At 40.9% G+C, this 20,414-nt stretch overlaps 1 protein-coding gene across 1 annotated transcript; it reads left to right on the top strand.

The window, feature by feature from the left end:
- The first annotated feature begins 3,073 nt into the window (after positions 1-3,073).
- On the top strand, positions 3,074-7,708 carry LOC124063559 (transmembrane protein 26). Its single transcript, XM_046397335.1, has 3 exons — positions 3,074-3,267; positions 5,198-5,342; positions 6,425-7,708. Exons 1-3 carry the CDS (start codon positions 3,074-3,076, stop codon positions 7,157-7,159), a joined length of 1,074 nt encoding a protein of 357 aa, XP_046253291.1. The 3' UTR covers positions 7,160-7,708.
- The last annotated feature ends 12,706 nt before the right edge of the window (positions 7,709-20,414 follow it).

Genomic DNA, 20,414 nt, shown 5'->3' with positions numbered 1-20,414 from the left:
GAGTCTGAAAATGTCTAGGCCCAGCAGGCAGCTGTTTACAACAAACAAAGCTCTGAAATCTCCATTAGACACTGTACACTGCCTGTCCAGCACCAGACAGCAGATGGACATTCAACAACATTGAGCAGCTAAAGAGCTAGATATTTTTCAAAAGTAGCTACTTGCTGGAGATTGAAACAGCTAAAAACAGGTTGGTTATTGGACTCACATTCATCAGCTGGACAGAGATACTTACTAGCAAGGTAATGTTTGTCTGTGTCTGCTGGATGATTAATTGCTGATACAGCTTGTTTCCGGTAATCCCAGGTGACCAAACAAACAGGGCAATACAGGCTTAATTAAGGCATCATTAGTTGGTTGTGAGGCAAAAGTACCTTCACATATCCGACCATTGTTTATAATTCACTCGCTGATAAAGTCATCTGTCTTTGTTCCACTTTGGTGGTTTAGTGCATTGATGTTCCTGGACAGCATCGACCCACGCAGCATCCTCATTCTGATGCAACAGCAGTAACGTACCCACACACTGCTGTAGTGATTGCTCAGGGGACCATCAGCATCTCCATTCCCTCTTGTTGCTCCATGTTTTTTATGTGTAGAGGCCAGGAAGCAAGGCTGTTATCAGGGCCGGCAGTGCAGGCATGGGTGGGAGCAGGGCAGGGCTGGGTGCTTTCTGAACAGAGAGCGCGACCGGCCGGCTTCTCCCAGGGAGATAACTTTGTTCTGGGCTGGGAGAGATGACATCATGACGGATGGCGATGAAGATGTGGACGCAGAGGGCAGGAAATGTTATCTCCTACAATGGCACAGAGCAGATGGAGATGCACACATATACACTTGTGGACACTCTACTGTTCACTGATACCCTACTCCTGTGGACTTGAACAGCAGTCACTCCCCACTGTATACAAAGACACACAAGAACACACGCAACTCTGACATGCCTGGGTCTAGTTGGTGGCTGTCATTTAAAGGTTTAAGTCAGACAGATACAGGCCAGGTCACTGTGTGTGACTGCTCTGGTGTTGTCTTTTCTTTTTTCTTTTATTTCTTTATATATTTTTTAAACTACGTAGCATCTGAGAACTTTCAGGAAATACACTGAAGAAACTGAGCTCAAGCGAATCAGCGAGGAGTCCAGCTTATGCATAGGTTTGTACTGCATGCAACTGCAGCATACATATTGCATGAATTCTTTTCAAGGCACATTAGTATTCACAATAACAGCACACAACACTCTGACCATTTTTGACAAAGAAGATAACAGTTACAGAGAGACCAGAGTTGGATTCATGTTTTATTCAATTCAATGTCAGAAACATTCACAAAGTTATTTGTGTCAGCATCTCTGAGATAAAGGCTGAGGTTTTCAGTCCAAAGTACGAGACATTTATAAAAGATTACACACTTCTTGAAGATTTAAATATATTTCTTTTTTGCTCTTTAATTCATCAGCAAGTACTGTTGGACTGATTTATAGGGGCAGACCTGATAGTTTCTTGTCAAAACTTGTTGTTGATGAAGATTTACTGACTTTTGCTGTTTGTGTATTATAAAGAGATGAAGCCATGATCCTTTATTAATGACTAACTAACATTTACTGTCCATTGAAATATCTGGAGGATGCTGTTCTGGGGTTCAACCCTGTCTCCTAAAAATGATATTAATAAGTTGACATTACAGAGATTCATGGTTTTCATTAGAGAGTGATGGTTACGGCTGCAGTCTGGACAGCTTCCTAGAGTGTAACAAGAACACCATTTATTAATGACTTGCGAACATCTGTAACTGCAGACAGAGATCTTCCACAACCTGGCAGGCAAGACGATGGTCTAGATCTGATCTGTCCAACATTAGTATTTACTATTAATGCCTTATTAGAAAGTGTAATGAAATTTGGTTTCTATCACATAGAGACAGTGTAGATACAAACAGGGAAAACCAGGAATGAAAGAGGCATATGACCTGCAACACAAGTCCCTGTCTGGAATTTAATCAGGTTATTTGGCATGCATGTGAACCAACAAACAAACAGGATGCCCTCTAGCAGCACTTTTAAGTCATCAAGTCATCACGATAATCCACAGAGATCCAGAGATCAGATTTATCCAAACTCATGCAAAGCCTCCTGAAGTCCTTTAATGTTAACTTTGGACCAGTTTCCCTAACTCTTGGTAAATAATCACTGCTTACTTTGAATTTAATCCTGCTGACTACTTGACAGCGAGGGCTCCTTGCACACTTAGATTGTGCAATAGTTATTGAAAAAGAAAACTGAACTGGGAATATGATGTGTAACGATGCATAAGGTTAAATCAGTTCTTACTAATCTTTTATAGCTGGTTTGGTTTTCAGCAGTCTAACACTGAATATTCTGTGTGCATTAATTACTTAACCTTATTGCAAATGCAATCAAACTGAAGTGGCCTTTGGCACTTGTCCTTTCTTTATTCTGCAAAAGCCTTTACTGCTGGACATTAAATGTGCTGCAGGGACACAATATCAAAACTATATTAGATTCAAAACAACATAAAGCACTTTACTGTTGGAACTTTTGAGACACTGTTAAAAGTTTGAAGAGTAAAGTAGTTCTCACTTTCATCCTCTCTCCCTCCCTCCCTCTCTCTCTCTTTCTCTCACTCACCAATTCCACACTCAGTTTCATCTATAAAATTGTTGACTCACATATTTATACTTATTCACAGTCATTCTTTGGCCATTTCTTTGTATACTGTATGATCCTTTTCGCAAAATGCTGAATAAGCAACAACATTCATCAGCCTTATAAGAATGATCTGGCGAAAAGCAAACATGGCACACAAATAGGATTTTCCCCAAGGCATTTAATATTATTCCCCACTGTCTGACAAAGTGCAAAGCTGTAGATGTCAATGGTTCAGTCACTACAGTCTAGTAATGGGGTTTACATAGTGAATTAGGGAAAGAGAATGGTCCAAGGACATATTGTTGGGTAAACCTAAACTCATTTTCTGTCATTTTCAGAAAGTTACAGTAAGTCTCTTGAAAACCTAATGATGAAGCTATTGTCTGTACAGATTTTCTGTGGAGCATGATGTGTCATCTCCTGAACATCCTGTTGGCTTTGCTGAGTCGCTTCCTGTTTGCAGTCCACGGGGTGGTGACAGTGTGGCGTGTGGTGGCTGTGAAAGAGGAGCCACTCTACTGGCTGCTGCTGACGGGCGTGGCATTGCTGGGTGTGGAAATGGCTGTCACTCTGAAGTGCACCCGAAACGCTGAGTGGAAATGGTAACATCTATTGGGCTGGAGCCCGAAGTTTAAGTTAAACCTACTACTGTAGAGTTAAGTAATACATGGCAGTGGCCAGTAGGCATAGTGGACAGCGTCAGAGTGTTAATGGCTGAATAAAAAGCAAACTGTGTGACAAAGTGATTTGTCCATTGAGGTCAGGCAAGCACTAAGCAGTATACTGTATAAGGTAAAACCATAGTGTTGACCATAGAAATGGAGCAGAAAAGTGGCACTGAAATAAAATATAATATTTAATGGGTTTATTTAATAGGTGCTGCTTTACATTTATCAAACAATAAATTTAGCAATTTAGCTTTCTTCTGTCTCTTCACATCCATTAAAAGTTGGGAAAGTAAGTTGAAAAAGAATGCCCACATCTTGACTGAATGCTCAGTTTCAGGCATTATCAAATATGCTATTGTGTTGCAAGACAATAAAACACTGCACTGCTACTGTGCAGGAGCAGCTGTATGTCATCTGTAGTGACAATAGCATGATTGCAATAAATATAAAGTAGACCAAGAGTCTATAGCTATGCTAGCAGCTCTGTGAGGCTGTATTTGGGCTTTGAGCTAAATGCCAACATCAGCATGCCAACACTTGCTAATTAGCACTAAACACAAAGTACAGGTGAGGCTGATGAGATGGCATTAGTTCTGAAGGTAGGCCTATTGGAGAAAAAATAAAAAATACTAACCAGCTGGTGGCACTACAGAAACAGGTGGCTTCAGCTGCCTGTAAAAGAAATAACGACAATCCATTCAACTGTTGAGATATTTCAGTGTGGAGCAAGGCTGTGCACTCACCAACCCACAGACCAACAATACAATGTCCTGTGTCCCTTCGTTAGATCATCCCTGCCTGGTAAAGGCCAACATGTGACATCTGATGACATCATCAGGGGGTTTGATTTCCCTGGCCTTGCAAAGCTTTTGCAGAGAAATTGAAGGGAGCTGTTTTAACAAGCTGAGTGGCGTCGGAGAAACTTATCTTGATGCGTTAAATTGTTTGAGTGCTCTTTTAATGGTTAAACAACAACTCTGAACTGATTAATTTTACAGGTGTGTAGAGGTTTCCCCTGCCTCAGCAATGACAAACAAATGTGTGCCAATTTGTGGGCTAAATTATCCTGTACAAATCACCTGTGCTCGTCCACTGCTTTTGCTCTTTTTAAAGGGATGACATGAAGATTGATGTATTGTAGCCAGACTTTGTAAACATGTTTTGTGTGGGGAGTAAATAACTTCTGAACTTGTTACTGTCTGAACACTTTACAACCCATCTGCCCAGGGCAGTGAGAGGCAGCTTGTGTCAGGCCTGTAATATTCTGTGCCACTAAATTCTCTGATCCTCTGCAGCTCTTTCTCTCTTTCACTGTCTATCAAAAACAAATCTATTCTTCAGCTGTATTACTGCTCTGTCTTTCTGTGAGCTGATGTCCTGAGCCTTCCATCGTGCTTCTGTCACAGCTTTGCCTATCCAGTCATGGGGAAAATGATGGTGATGGTATTTCTGACCAGCTGGTTTCTTCTTTTTTTTTGACATTTGGCTTGAGCAAACATAAACTGACATCAGGCTTTATTGTGAGTTTCCAAGGGAAATGAGCATTTAGTGTCACACCTCATTCAACACCAAGCTGCAACTCATTCAAAAGCTGTAGCTCTCTGGCACATATGCAAGCTTTCTTCAGGCCTCTCTCTTTCTCACTGAGTCTTACTTTGAAGTTCTCTCCTCATGGAGAAGGCTTTGCACTGTCAAGTGGGATTTGCATATATGATGAGAATAATTGCCTGTCTGAAATTTGATGCTTCTTTAGGGAAAAAAAATGGTACTCTTTCTTCTTTAACGTGTAGCAAAAAAAAGCGTGTCACTAAAAATAACATAGACCCCCCCCAACCCTCCCTCTCCTTTGGTGGTCCTCTTTTAGGTTCTCCCCCATGGTTTTCCTCTACCTCAGTACTGTCATCCCATCCATTTGGTTTCTGGAGCTGAGCCTGCTGCAGTCCAAGCTACCTGTCAACAATTCCTCAGGCCCTGAGCTTCATTTGCTGGCTCACATCCCAATCACAGTGGTAGGCATCCCAACACAAAACTGCCCTCCACATAGCCACATTAAAGCAGCACCTGATATCAGATGAGATTTAAATCTAACAAGGGGGTAGATAAACTTTTAGTTGCAGGAAATGTGTAATGGACACATTGAGATGAAGTCCAGACAGATTCCTTCTTGAAAAACTCTCAGATCTCTCTCAGTTTGGGGTGATTTTAATGCATTTTTCTTTCATGTAGGATTTGGGAGCTTTTTTGCCCCTTGGCTGTGCTAGAGGCTGGGTGACAGCCATAGAAGACATGGTGTTTCTGAAACATTGTGAAGTGTCAAGGGGTGCTGTCAGGATAAACTCACTGAACCCTGGCACAATGAGGAGCTGACTCACAATAGATCAGAATTATATTGGGAGTATATATATTGGGAGACACTTTGGTGTGTTTCTTTGATTACACATGTAACTTTTCAAATACAAAGATATACATTGAAATATTGTATATTTATGATACAAATGACTGATGAAAAAATAATTAAAATATCAGGTAAAGCCATTGAGAAACCAAATGAGTCAATACGAAGTGACAACTGTTGGCCACAGGAAGCAGGGCCCAGATGCATCACTCTGGAGACAGACTTCAGTAAAACTCAGCAACTCTAATTTCTTGCAAGATGTTCAGTACACGGGGGGCAGGCAGTGGAGGCAGACAAATCCAAAGGGCAAAACAGAAGCAGAGTCAAAAAGACAAGCAGTTGATCAAAAAACCAAGAAAGCAGACGCTAGGAAATGCTGGTAAAAAATGACACAACAGAACATGACAAACTGACACAAGTGAGACACAGAGCAGGGCTTAAATGGGGGAAGTAACAACATGCAGGTGAATCAGACAGAGTGAAGCAAATAATTAAAATTGGAGGGAAAGAACAAAAGCAGGAAGTGAGAAACCAACACAACATGAAACTGATAAAAATGTAACAGGAAACACCAAAACACTAAGACACAGAAGATGTATCAATGATCTACTCTGCAACACAAACTGTGGAAACTTCACTGTCACATTTGTCAAACACTTTTGTTGTAACCAGATGATGCTGTTGTCCTTCACCCAGGGCATCGTGGAGCTGGACCCAGAGAACTGGGTGGCTGGCCTGGAGCAAACGATGCTCATAGTGCTCGTACTGGGTCGCTGGCTGATGCCCAAGGGGGACATGTCTCGTGACCAGCTCTCCCAGCTCCTCATGGTCTATGTGGGACTGGGTGCCGACATCCTGGACATCTTTGACACCTTCAAGGAACCTGAGGTCAAAACCAACCCAGTGGTCATCATCATTGGCTTGGCCCTCTTCTCTTGGGCACTGATGCAGTTTCCTCTGGTGCTCACCCAGACACAACCCCAAAAGGGTGAACCTCCACAGAGGAGTGTGGATGGTCTCTCCTGCTGCCCTGGTGCTCCATCAGTGTTCGCCTCTTGCTGCTCTAGTGAAGTGTGGAGCTTGTTACTCACAGTGGGACTTCAAGATGGCCCATTCCTAATTTACCGGCTCTACCTCATGGTCCAAGAGCAGGTACTCAACCAGCTGATGATCTTTTTCACCTGTAAGAACATCCTCATTGTCCTCTTGGAGCTTTATCGAATTTATGTGGTGCAGTGCGAGCAGCCAGTAGGGGAATCAGGCTTTGAGAAGTGTGCTGCTTTGGAGCATGGATGTCAAACCAAGAGGGGTGGGAAAGAGGAGGAGGATGAGGAAGGGGGTAGAGAGGAGTGGGATGGTGAGAAGAATATTCATACAGATACAGAAAGAGCCACTGGGATGGAGGAAGATCAGAGAGGTGTCCAGGTGTAGAAAGGCTTAAAATTCTATGAGGCATGACTTTTGCCCTCAAGGGGGGCATGGCTTTCACATGGCAAGAGAAAAGTCGAACCCATCTGCCATCGCTTGCATCTCAGCCTCATTCTGAGACAGTCTCAGCTCTCAGAAGGTTCAGTAACTAGAAATAGACCACAGCTGAAGAGAATGGGTCCCCACTGAAAAGATCAGAGATGAATTTATGCAACTCCCTTTGATAAAACCTTTTAAAAAATAAGTGTTTCAGTCAGAGGAGGTTTCTGCACTGAAGAACAACAAGTTTAACATGTACAGTCAGTCTCCACAACATGATGGGATTAGCAATGTAGTGAAATGTGAATGTGAGCTTTGGCTCCCTCCAGTATCATGTATTTGTTTTAATCAGCAACAGCATGTGATGATATAATTTCATCATGTTATGCATATGCATTTTTAATAAAATGATGGTGATGATGGGTTTGACAGAGGACAGTGTTATATGAATTAAATTAATGTAATGGAGAAAGACGGTGATGCATGTCTTGCTTAATTAACAAACATTGTCTAATAAAGATGCCTCAGAAAAACACAGTGCATTTTTTTGTTTTTTTGTTCTGATCACCATGAGATGGCAGTGTTGCCAAGTCAACCAAAGCACCACATGAACATACAGTATTTACTTGACTGGAACATACATGCCAGTTACACAGAAAAGAAAAAACAACAACTGTGAGACAGCAACACAGTAGCACATTTGCAATGTTGAACTTCAGCATTTGTTGGTTTTTGGTGTGAGAATCTCCTCCATCATTGTCTTTGTGAGACATGATGATGCAATGAGGTGGAAGTAAGGCCTGTGATAAATAGATTTAAAAGATGTAGTCACATTCAGGCAGCGGCCATGTAATGGATAGTCTAATGTAGTCAATCTGGAGACACCTCACAGTGAAAAAAAGTCGGAAGAGAGTGAAGAGTATTGCTTCGTTTTTCATTTGCAAGTGCATTTTCCTCTTGAGCACAATCAGCCCATGGAAACCTGTTAGAGAGCTCAGTGCATTTTTATTATGTCTGAAAAAGCACACTCGTGATTATGTGGGAGTTGTTCAAGTTCGACATGAATTGCTCTTGCTTTTTTCTCTTTTGAGGGATGGAAGTTGCTTTTGAGATATTCCTCCACAGACCACAAAAGCAAGATACTCTTTGAAAACCTACAAGGACAGAGAAATGCTTGAGCTGACCCCCCCCCCCCACATCCCCACACACACACACACCCACCCACCCACCCATCCCTTGCTCCAGACAATAGCTCTCCTGTCAAATGAGTGCTGGGATGTAGCCTCTCCTGCATTCATGGATGACCCTCTCACTCTATGTCTCTTAGAATGTTTTGGCCAGACAGGGAATGAAGAGCAGCAATGGCAGCAAGTGGCAATTCAATCAGAGGTCTTTCTCCCACTGCGCTGTATCTATGTCCATCAAATTGCTGCACTTGGCCTAGGCTGCAAGATGAAGATAGCAGCAGAGGCTGTGAACAAAGGGTGAGACTCGATGAAAGGAAGACAGAAGCATGAAGAGTCACAGAAGAGAGAAAGACATTTGCATGTGTTTTCCTGCCTCTGTTGTATGTGCTCGATTATAAAAATGCATAGAATATGAGCAAGATTTCCTAAATCGACGACCTCCGGAGGATTTGCTTGAGAGAACTACTTTATTTCCTCTGTTTCATCTTGTGGCGGCATTTTAGTCTAAATTATTGATGGTGGAGTTAACTTTTAAAAGAAAGAAGAGAAAAATTAATGGAGGATCCCTATTGAGATGTTCATCCCTCCAGCAACGTAATGCTGTCTATGCTCCTAGAGTGCTAGATAATGCCCAATTTACAAAGTCACTCTCAGGCACATGACACCATGCAGAGCGAATACCAGAGCACAGCTTCTTATATGCACCTGAGTTTTGTGAAAATCCAGCACTCATGTGACAACGTGATGTGGGCAATACAATAGGGTGATGAAAGAGCTGCTTGCTTGTGAAGAGAGTCCTTTTCCTCTTCAGATTAACTGCATGCTTTAACAAGATTGTGTGGGCATGTGGGAGGATGGGGATGTCAGCTGATCCACGAGCTGCCCTACATAGATAGAGGGAAAGGAAGAGAGCATGGAAACTCAAAGCCTGCAACTCCAGTGCACATGGATATACCCTCATGAGCCCCGACATGAAAAATATCTATTCACACGGAAGAGAACAATGCTGCCTTCAGGTGCTCCTTAAAAGCTCCTACATGTACATCTCTGATTAGATTAGTTCATTGAACTTTATAGAAAGCAAAGTATTTGCATGTGATACCATTTGCCATTAAATCTTTCAAAGCTGTTTCTATGACCATGTTTTGGTAGGCAAAGTGGAGTGACTGATCAGAGACAACACATGATTGGCTTGGAGTGCTGAGAGTATTAATCATACTGTAGATGAACACCGTACACTACACTCACATTTTTTTGCTCCAGTGATTTGGGAAGATTTGACTACTGCTCTCCCATGCTAAAACTATGAGATCCTGTCACAGCCTGTCATAGATGTGGAAATCATACATGCAACTTGTTGCACGTTCAAGTGTGTTTTCTTTGGACATACAACGAAATAGAAATTTGTACCCACTTCTATTTTTTTGTGGTGGCAGGTTCGGTGAGCTAAATCACTGAGTTTCTGTGTTCACTCTAGCCTTGGGTAATGGCTGCTATTTTTGGTAAAAATAATAATAATAATAATAATAAAAAAAAAATACTTTGTTGAATGGAGAGAATAAATAAAACATATTATTGATGTTTTGATATACTCAGAACTGCAGCAAAAATAAAAACTTAGAATAAGCAGAAAGCGTGAGTCTTCCCAAAAGATTTACTCACGAGTCATATCTTAAATTAGCTGTTTAGAAAAGAATTATAGAAAATTATTGATTTTAGCTATTTTTACCACTTTGTTACATTTTTCAAGAGTGGTAAAAATGGTATTGAGTTTCCTAACAGAACCTAAATGTGTGCAGAAGTTATAATGAAGCAAGAGGGGAAGAGAGAGGGAGAGGGAGAGAAATTCCCTCAACCTGAACAGGTGCATTTCCCATGGCAGCATGGAGCGTCTTCACCACATGCCACAATTTCCCTATTTTGTGTCAACTAATCAGGAAGTCCAAACACACTGAGGTGCGCCTCATCAGCCTCCAGTCCTACAGATAAACCCATCAACGTGCCACTGAAATGTTACAGCGAGACGGGAAGAGTGAAAACAAAGGCAAACTTCAAATGAACTCGACAACTTTCTGACAGGATGCAACTCACACTGCCTCATGTAACACCATGGATGGCAAAATAATGAGCTTACGTCACTGGCTGTGGATCTGGGATGTTATATGCTGTCTTGTTCTCACATAGTATAGCCTTTCTGAGATAGAGTAAGCAGTGAGATATAGAGAAAATATTAAGGCCTTATTTCTGGCAATTCACAGTGCACCTTTTAAATTGCTTCTTATGTCATAAGAACATAGTACAATCATTACTCCTTACTCCTTCTTCTTCCACGTGGCTTTCTCCTACTCAGTGGCACCTAAAACCACCCAAACTAGGTTCTCTTAATGAGGAACAACACTGCTCCTCAAGTATCTCTAAACTTCTGATTCTATCCTGAAGAGCTCAGACATCCTGTAGTGAGAGGTTGTTTCATCCATTTTGTTTCCCAAGAGGTAATGTAGACTACAGTGCCAAAAGTAATCACTCACCCATCCAAATAACTGAATTCAGGTGTTCAAATCACTTCCATGGCCACAGGTGTATAAAACCAAGCACCCAGGCATGCAGACTGCTTCTACAAACGTGTGAAAGAATGGGCCGCTCTCAGGAGCTCACTGAATTCCAGCGTGGTACTGTGATAGGATGCCACGTGTGCAACAAGTCCAGTTGTGAAATTTCCTCACTACTTAATATTCCACTGTCAACTGTTAGTGTAAGTGTAAGTGTAAGTGACTGGGAATGACAGCAACTCAGCCACAAAGTGGTAAGCCACGTAAAATGACAGAGTGGGGTCAGAGGATGCTGATGCGCATAGTGCTCAGAGGTCACCAACTTTCTGCAGAGTCAATCGCTACAGACCTCCAAACTTCATGTGGCCTTCAGATTAGCTCAAGAACAGCGCGTAGAGAATGGAATGGGTTCCCATGGCCGAGCAGCTGCATCCAAGCCATACATCACCAAGTGCAATGCAATGCGTCGGATGCAGTGGTGTAAAGCACACCAACACTGGACTCTAGAGCAGTGGAGACACGTTTTCTGGAGTGACGAATCACGCTTCTCCATATGGCAATCTGATGGATGAGTCTGGGTTTGGTGGTTGCCAGGAGAGCAGTACTTGTCTGACTGCATTGTGCCAAATGTGAAGTTTGGAGGAGGCAGGATTATGGTGTGGGGTTGCTTTTCAGGAGCTGAGCTTGGCCCCTTAGGTCCAGTGAAAGGAACTCTGAATGCTTCAGCATACCAAGAGAATTTGGACAATTCCAAAATCTGCAACAAAGAAAGTTGCTCCCAACTTTGTGGGAACAGTTTGGGGATGGCCCCTTCCTGTTCCAACATGGCTGCGCACCAGTGCACAAAGCAAGGTCCATATATATGAGTATGGTGCATAAAGGCATAAAGTTTGGTGTGGAAGAACTTAACTGGCCTGCACAGAGTCCTGACCTCAACCTGATAGAACACCTTTGGGATGAAATAGAGTGAAGACTGCAGAGCCAGGCTTTTTGGTTTAAGTAATAATAAGTTGAAGCTGTTATAGCTGCTATAGCTGCTCATATTAAACCCTATGGATTAAGAATGGGATGTCACTTAATTTCATATGTGTGTAAAGGCAGAGGAGTGAATACTTTTGGCAGTGTATAGTACAGTGTATGTCTTCTCTTCCAAAGTGATGGAAGACTTGAGGTATTATACTGCAGGGTTAAGTAACATAAACATAACGAACATATTTAACAGGAATGTGACTTTATCCTTGTTTCATCATACTCACCTGCAAATTGCTCCAAGGCACATCAGAGCATATCAGGGTTTGTAGAAACAGGAACAAGAACATCTTGCAACCTGATATAATACCCTAGAGTCGTTATTTTACAGCAAAAGTCACATGTACACCAGGGTGTTTTTTCTTTTATTTCTCGAGCGTCAGGTTCCAGGCTATACACCCCAGGAGTGAGGAAAAGGATGCTAGTGACATTGATATTGTGTCACAAAAAAACTGCTAGATCTGCTAAAGGTAGGGATCAAATGAACACCTGTTGGGTGAAGCTGAGGGTGGTAGATCTGGGGACCCTGCAAGTGAAAACTGGCTCTTAGACCGTTGAACAACACTTCACTGGGAGGAAAGAATCTGTGCTTGATTCATCAAATCATCCACACTAAAGGATAAAATTGACAAAATTGAATTAGTTGTTCATTTTCTTGTCTTCCTGCAATGTTACCGCTGAATGTTTCATTCCTGTGGCAGGTTTATGTTTGTCACTTTTACAGCTAAGGATTGGCTACTGTGACAGATGGTTGCTTGTCATACACTTAGTTAATCTGATTATACTCAACAAGCTCCTTCAGAGGCTTTACTGTGTTTTTTTGGGAGGGGTCAAATACTTTACTTTATCTATTGAAAGCTGAGCATTTATTCAAAATTCAGTCGCAATGATGTAGAGCATCATTCACATTCAGGACATCACCTTGTGATCTAAATTAGTTTGTTCGGTTTAACTTCCAGTTAATTCCTGATCCAAAGACAAACCAAAGTTGGAAAAGAACATTAGCTCCTCAGGTGTCAGATAACTTTGACTTGTTGTCTCTCAGCCTTATTTATATTCATTTCATTTTTTTTCTCCAGTGCTAATTGCTTCTGTAACAAATGTTATGCAGAATGCAAAAGCAAGCAATGAATGTGAAATCCTTTTCTAAACAGAGCATTTTGAATTCCTACCCACATGGCAGTTTTGGAGATAACTGCTCTGACAGCTAGCAGTTTAGTCAGTCAATCTCAGGCCACAGTGGATCTATTGTTGAAATATTAATTGGCCGCCTCCTTTGCCACCCCCCAGTTCCTCTGAGCTGGGAGAGCTGCCACTTTACCCATTTCCAATCTACAGCATGGCCCCTAGTCATGGAGGCCAAGGCCACATTGGGACACCAGTTCTAATGAGGAAATACAGTTGACTGTCTGACTGGACCACATAATCAGGATGGTTGAGTGCACTCGATGAACAAACACATTTTGAATTTAGCTCAAGTGTTGTTTGTGATATCCCCACAGTGTGATGTTGATGCCCTAATTTTGTCCTCTGCAAAAGGGTTCTGGCTATTCCCGACTCATTTGCTCTGTATTTTATCCATGCAGCCCAGAAGTTTGTGTTGGTGAAAGATTGGTCCCCTCATGTAAAATTCATTGTGGGTGCTAAATGCAAAGTGCATAATATAAAGCAGTGGTTCTAAGTTGAACCAAAAACTGAATAATGCAAATGGAAAATGTATAACAATCTATTCTGATGGAGTTCACTGACACTGCTGTTATTCTGTTCTATAGCGTAAACACTTGCTGTACTTGCTTTCCAAAAGTAACAATTAAAAAAAATCTTTCAGACTGTAAGATCTAGAGATGGCACTTATGATGATTTCTGGAGTGTTTGGGTTTACCCTGCAAAGAAAAACAGTTTGCACAAAGAAGGAAGAAAAGTGAGCTGCAACCAGTCTGTCACTCATCACTCTCACTGACAGGCTGAGACTTCAATCAAACAACCACACCCCAAACACATACTTTAATCCCTTTCATATACAGTTTGTGTTGTGATTATTAGGGGTTGGGCAAATTCATTTTGTATATTCTACAATTATGACTCTTTTCACTGATTCCAAAAAAGATTTCTTTTTACATTTGAAGTTAAGTTGATGAAATGAAACAGGTAGAAACCAACAATTTTGTGTCACCTGGACAATGTACTGCACACGTACATGCATGTACGCACGCACGCACACACACACACGCGCACATGAATGCCATCACTAGAATCATCTTTGCATTTTGTAATCATTTGCTTAATAATAGCTTTGTAAAATGAAGTTACACAAAGCACTTTATAAATCTGATCAGGTATAGAAAATAACACCCTGCACAACCCCCAGGTGTTTTCTGATATTTTGGCAGACTAGACTTCTCTATCAGGTGGAATTTGGACAAAACAATGCTAGTGTCATGCTGGTCACTGGCTGCTTTGAGCTAATAAGAATAATAAAGGTGTAATTTGTCCCAACACTAATAGGTCCAACAAAGCTGACGGGAGAGCCAGGGTGAAGTCAATCAAGCAGTCTGTGGGCACCCACACAGACCTGAGAGAAAGAATACTGCTGGAATAAGTGAAATTGCCTGTGTGGGCACAATGTGCCACAGAACCTTTAACTGCATGTTATATTTTGGATTTTAATTTGGTGAATTACAGACATAAGTGAATGAAAATAGGGCTCCCTTCACTGCTTACTGAATTCATTTTGAAATAGAAATCCGTTCTAAAATTGATATGCCTTCAATCACAGTTCTCAAAGGTTCCAACTTCAAGTGATTATTGTGTCTCTCCAGCCTGATTATCAAATTGAACTGCTGTTCCTTTTTCTGCCATCATGTTTATGTTGGTCAGTTACTGGTTGAGAACTGTCCTGAGGACATGAGTATCTGTCCTGCACATGAAGAAACAGGCTGTAGCTGTTATCTCAGTGGACTTACAACAGGCTGTCGAGCTGTCCTGACTGACTCGTCCAGACCTCTAGCCATTTTTCTGTCACTATTTTGCATGTTTTTATGACTCTAGCTACATAATTTGACAGCTCAAAAGATGGCATCTTTATTTTTAATCCCATCTCTAAACCTCTGATACGACGATTGCTTCTCCAACTGTGAGAAGAGAAAATCTTTCAAGAATATTTAAATCCGTAAATTATCCTGTTAAAGCATCTGTTTGATACTTTCATTAGTATTTGTCAAAGTCAAATTTCAGTTCCTATACAGAAGGGGTTTTAATGTCTAATGTTTCAAAATTGATGGGACCTACACTAGATTTGTAGACATTTAGCAAATGAGAGTCCAACCTAAGAGAAGTATGGAATTTGGCCACTTCCATTCAGTGTGTTTTCTTAGAAATAGTATTGAGTGGGCATTAGAGGAGCAGCAGTGAATGCTCATGCACACAGTTCAGCCTGTATACGCTACATAACATCATTTGGATCCCTTCCTCACTCAGACATAATAACGTAGACATCTTGTGAAATAATTCCAAAAAGCAGTTACATGGTGTGTCTCTAAAGGAGGCGAGGCTCTGACATGATCTGTTATGTGAACATGTAATGTGTCAAAAAGAGGGCTCAATAGTGAGAAAATGCTTTCACTTCACTTTATGTGTGTCTTCATTGACCTGACAGGCTTAGCTGAGGAAAGTGCCCCTGGCTTTAATGGCACCAATAGGCTGTGATGTTGGGGCTCTAGGTGTGTGCATATATGTGTTTGTGTGTGTGTGTAACGTAGAACTTCTTAAAGGAAAAGAAAAAAGAAACAGAGAAGGCAAATGAGTGCTGTACCCACTTGCAATTTGAACCGTGCTGTAATGGCAGTAGTCCCCAAGTAGTCCCCAAGTGAGTCAGTATAATCAATGGCAGCATTACAGCAGTGAGGGAGGAGAGCCTGTTCCTTTTAATGGCTGGACCAATGAGCTGTGTTACAGACATGCTGCAATATAGATAAGACATGCAATGCTAGTCCTCCATCCTAAACCACAATCATGTCTTCTCTTTCCCCACCTCAGCTCTGCTCAGCTCAGCTCTTCTCATCCTTTTTCCTCTTTAAAACCTCTACTCTAAACCAGATTTTGAAATGATTCTTCTACGAAACATGTTGGTGACAACTGCCTTGAACATCAGTGGGACACATATGAAGACTATGAAGTGTGTGTGCATGTGCGTGTGGATGCGTATTCCTGTAGTTGTGGGGACAAAAATCTGTTTACAAAGTCCCCACAATGTAAATCATTAAATATCAGGATGAAGACTTGCTTTAAGGTTAAGGTAAGTGTTAGGATTAGGCAAGTAAAGTTTATTGTTATGGTGAGGTGGTGGTTAAGCCTCCAGGAAATCAATTTAAGTCTTTTAATGTCGCCAAAAGTGATGGAAACATGACTCTCTCTCTCTCTGTCTGTGTGTGAGTGTGAGTGTGAGTGTGAGTGAGAATATCATGGCAGTGGTCCACTGCCTACCACAGAGTGATGAGCAAGGCTTTCAAGGGGCATTTCATGAAAACTGAAGCACCAAATGGTTTTGTTGAACAGACAGAAAAAAGTGGTTGTCATTTTGGTCTCGAGAAAGCAATCTGCTGTGGATTGATGATGAAGTGGAGGGCTATCTTACATGCTCCTCTTGGTGGTTATAAAACTCTTAATCCTTTTATCCATAAAAACACTTTCTACACATTAACAAAACGCTGGTGCTGACTGTATTTCTGCGAATACTCGGGATGAAAACAGCAGCGCCACATTTAACCATAACTATGGTTTGCTTTGATACACTCTGTGCATTTACAGAGCTTTCAGTGATTATCTGCCATTGATTGTGTGGTAGATTGTGTGGTGTGCGTGTTCTTTCTCTTGGTTTGGTTTACATAATTACATTATGTAGGACATGGGCAGCCAGAAGCGCTTTTTCTCTTTGGAACACTTCAGAGAGTGAATGGAGCAGATCTATTTCAGGAAGTGGGTTAGTGGTGAGGGGAAGAAGCTTGATTCAGAGAATAAACACATATTTTACAAATTAGGATATTTGTTATTGCACCATGCAGCCCCTGGTGTCCCTGAGTCTGTAGATAGTGAGATAAACCATATCAGTCCCATCTCATCCTGGTTAAGAGTATTAAACTGAGAGCACTGAATGTTTACTGCTGTAATGTTAATGTCATGCATCATGCAATGGTACTAGACCTCTAACACTAGTTCCATATTTTGGATTCAAATAAACAATAACAGCACTAAGATTTACAAACTTGGGAAGACCGCAGCTGGAATTTATTTGTCTGACTTCAATTACAAACTGCTACGTTGGATCAGTCCAACGTGAAAAAACACACTTAGAGCCCCTCTAAAGATCAGTAATTAATATTTAGGAAAATGCAACAAACCCAACATTAAGAGAAATTCATGGCATTTAAAATACTGCTTAAGTGAATATGCAGAAGTATTATTAGCTAAAATTTAAGTGTCATTGCTAAAAATTGTCCTCTCTTGACTTATTATTACTTAAGCAGATCGCTAATACTTAAGTATCATTGCATAAGTAGCACTTTACTGGTTGAGGTAGAGCCAGCTCTTTCAGGACGGACAAGTGAATTAAGTAAAGATATTTATTTACTACAGCAGATGATGTCCATAAACTGGTGATGATTGTGGCCGGTGACTCTGAAGTGATGACGCTGGTGAATGTGCAAAGACTGGGCAGTGATGGAGACATGAACATAGTGAAGAGAAGAGAGATGATAGGCCAACGATGGCATGTTGCTGCACTATTGGATTGACGTGATTGGCTGATATCTGAGGATGAGAACAGCTGATATTTCAATTGACAGCCACAGACAATGACAGCAGGAAATTATGAGTGAACATGTATGAGAGGAGTGAGTTCAATTGTTCCCGACCTGGAGGTTAAGCCTCCTCCAAAGAGATTAAGTCTTGAAGTAGGAAAGAATTAAAAGCAACACAAATCAGTAGTCATTTATCTGAGTATTACCCAATATGTTTAATTTGTTTGTTTGCTTGTTTTATTTAAATAAATGAAACAAATTGCTTGCTTGTTTTATTTAAATACACTGGATAGATCTACCTCTGGGTCAGAAACTTGTGATTCTATAAGTCGTTTTGGATGCTTTGGTGTGCTAAATGAAGAGTAATGTAATGTTCAAATCAAGCCATCTGAGAAATTTAAAGGGGAAAACATGAAAACCCTGTCTCCTGCAAACTGCTTTTATATGCATCTAATTTGCAACAGCCAATACATTCTAAAGGAAATGTACTGCTGAGTAGATAACATTTTCATAAACGTAATGTGGAAATGTTGTTAAAAAGTTGCAACATGTACAGAATATATCAGCAAAAATGTTCATGGGCAAATTATATCATTTGTTTTCCAGCAAATTTTCTGACCTTGCATAAAGAATGATGATCTCTGGTGTCAAAGTCCTGTGCTTTCAACACCCACCAGCCACCCCAGTCACCTTCGTATGACTGAAGTGGAACACTAAATAAAGCTTGTCTATAAGCCATGCTGTTACCACCACATATAAATGTAATTTAAACTGAAAGAAGCTGCAACTTAAAGGACTGAAAGTCTTGTTTTCATCACTGTGAAAAGTGCAAAACTTGTGGTTATGTTGGGCTGATTTCTTAGTGAACTTGTGCGTATCCCAAAGTCTTGTTGGCACAGTGAAATTTGCCAATTACCAGTCCTTACAGAGACCAAAACAAAAACCTCTGATTATTTTCATCAAAAAATAAATCCAGTTGCTTCTGAAGTCACAAACAAATCTTTTATTTATTTCTGTTGATATTTCATTTAATAAAGCAAAATGCACTGTTTAACTTAAATTGCTTCAGAGGCGTGGGTGGGATTATTTTTGAACAGAACCGTGTTCACTATTTCCCTCTGTTTCCAATCTTCTTGCTAAAATAAACCTGTGGAGACTCCAGCTCTGCACTCAATGCAATGAAATACACAAAAAGCAAATATACTTTTCCTAAAAAAAGAATTATCTCCTGAAAAACTTTCTCACTGCACTCCTTAAATTCAAGTCAAAAACACTTACAGTAAAACTATGTTGAAGAGTCTTGTGTGATGTAAAACTCAAATAATCCGTCTTCATTAATTCACTCATAGCATCCTTAATGTGCCGCTCGAGTATTATTGGACTTGTCCTTGAAACCCACTTGCTGAGCATTGATAAAATGTATTCTTTTTTATGCCCCACTCAAAGTGCCTCCCATGCAATTGTACTGTGGGCTAAGAACTGATTTCCATTTCCACTACTTGATAACAGCCTCGCCTCACTCTTACAGAGCCACAGACTAGGATAAAAGCAAAATCAAAGCCAGTCAAAAACAATTTGACAAGCTAATGGGTTTCAGCAGCTTGTGTTCTACACCCAGATTTCTTTAACAAGACAGTGTGTGAGCCTGTACATATATCCCGTGTGAACCATTTGGGTTGCATTGTGGTATTGTGCACTAGTTAAACCATGTAAATATATGTTACTTGAATTGATGATAGAGCAGGTACATGCTGCTCTAACAAAAAAGTGAACTTGTCAGGAGCAGAGAGCAAACACAGGATGGGAGTGGGATGTGGCTCACCTCCCATTGTTCCCTGTTCTCCACACACACACACACACACACAGTGGGCCTCATATGTCACTGTCAATATCAGCTCACATGAATTCAATATGTACAGCAATAAGAGACTTTGTTCAAACAGATTATCTGGCATTGGATAACAAGCAAGGAAGCTCAGAGTGCATGAGCACAGACAGTATACCAGTGTATACCAGCTTGTCACTGTTCTCATACACAAGGAATAAGATGAATATTCAACCTGCATGAGCAAGAAGCAGGAAAACAGCATCATTTCCTTAAAGGACATGCTGTGCTGTCTGCACCACAGCTAACAGATTTCTTTATCCAGAGCAGAAAGCTTTTTGCTGATCCTTTGCTTTTAAACAAATAACCGTATTCACTTTCCTAACACCTGAGGGATGGAAGGAACAAAGAAAACTGGGGGTGGGCCACATCAGGATAACTGGGACTATAAAAGGACCATCCAATCATCGGTGATGCTAGTCAGACTTTAAGCCCATTGCAGACACATAAGAAATGAGAGATAACAGAAAAGAGCAGAGAATAGCACTAACATTTTCATCAACTGAATTCTCTATCTAATCAGAAACCCCACACAACCTCAAGATACATGAATCTCAACTCAAAACTAAATATCCACAGTGCAGTCTGTAAGAGAGAGAGATACACTGTGCCTTTCATTGTTTCAGCACATTGGATTCAAAGTGAAACAAGGACTATGAGTCAAAGTACTGACTTTCAGCTTCAAAGCCTTCATGTGTATGACGAGTAAACAGGTTAGGGCTACACAGTTCATCAGATGTTAATGCAAGCACACTGAGGTTACAGCTGAAAGTC

This window comes from Scatophagus argus, chromosome 8 (genome assembly GCF_020382885.2).
Source record: "Scatophagus argus isolate fScaArg1 chromosome 8, fScaArg1.pri, whole genome shotgun sequence".
In the NCBI taxonomy this organism is placed as follows: Eukaryota; Metazoa; Chordata; class Actinopteri; family Scatophagidae; genus Scatophagus; species Scatophagus argus.
The sequence above is the reverse complement of the archived record's forward strand: the minus strand, read 5'-3'. Positions and strand labels throughout refer to the sequence as shown.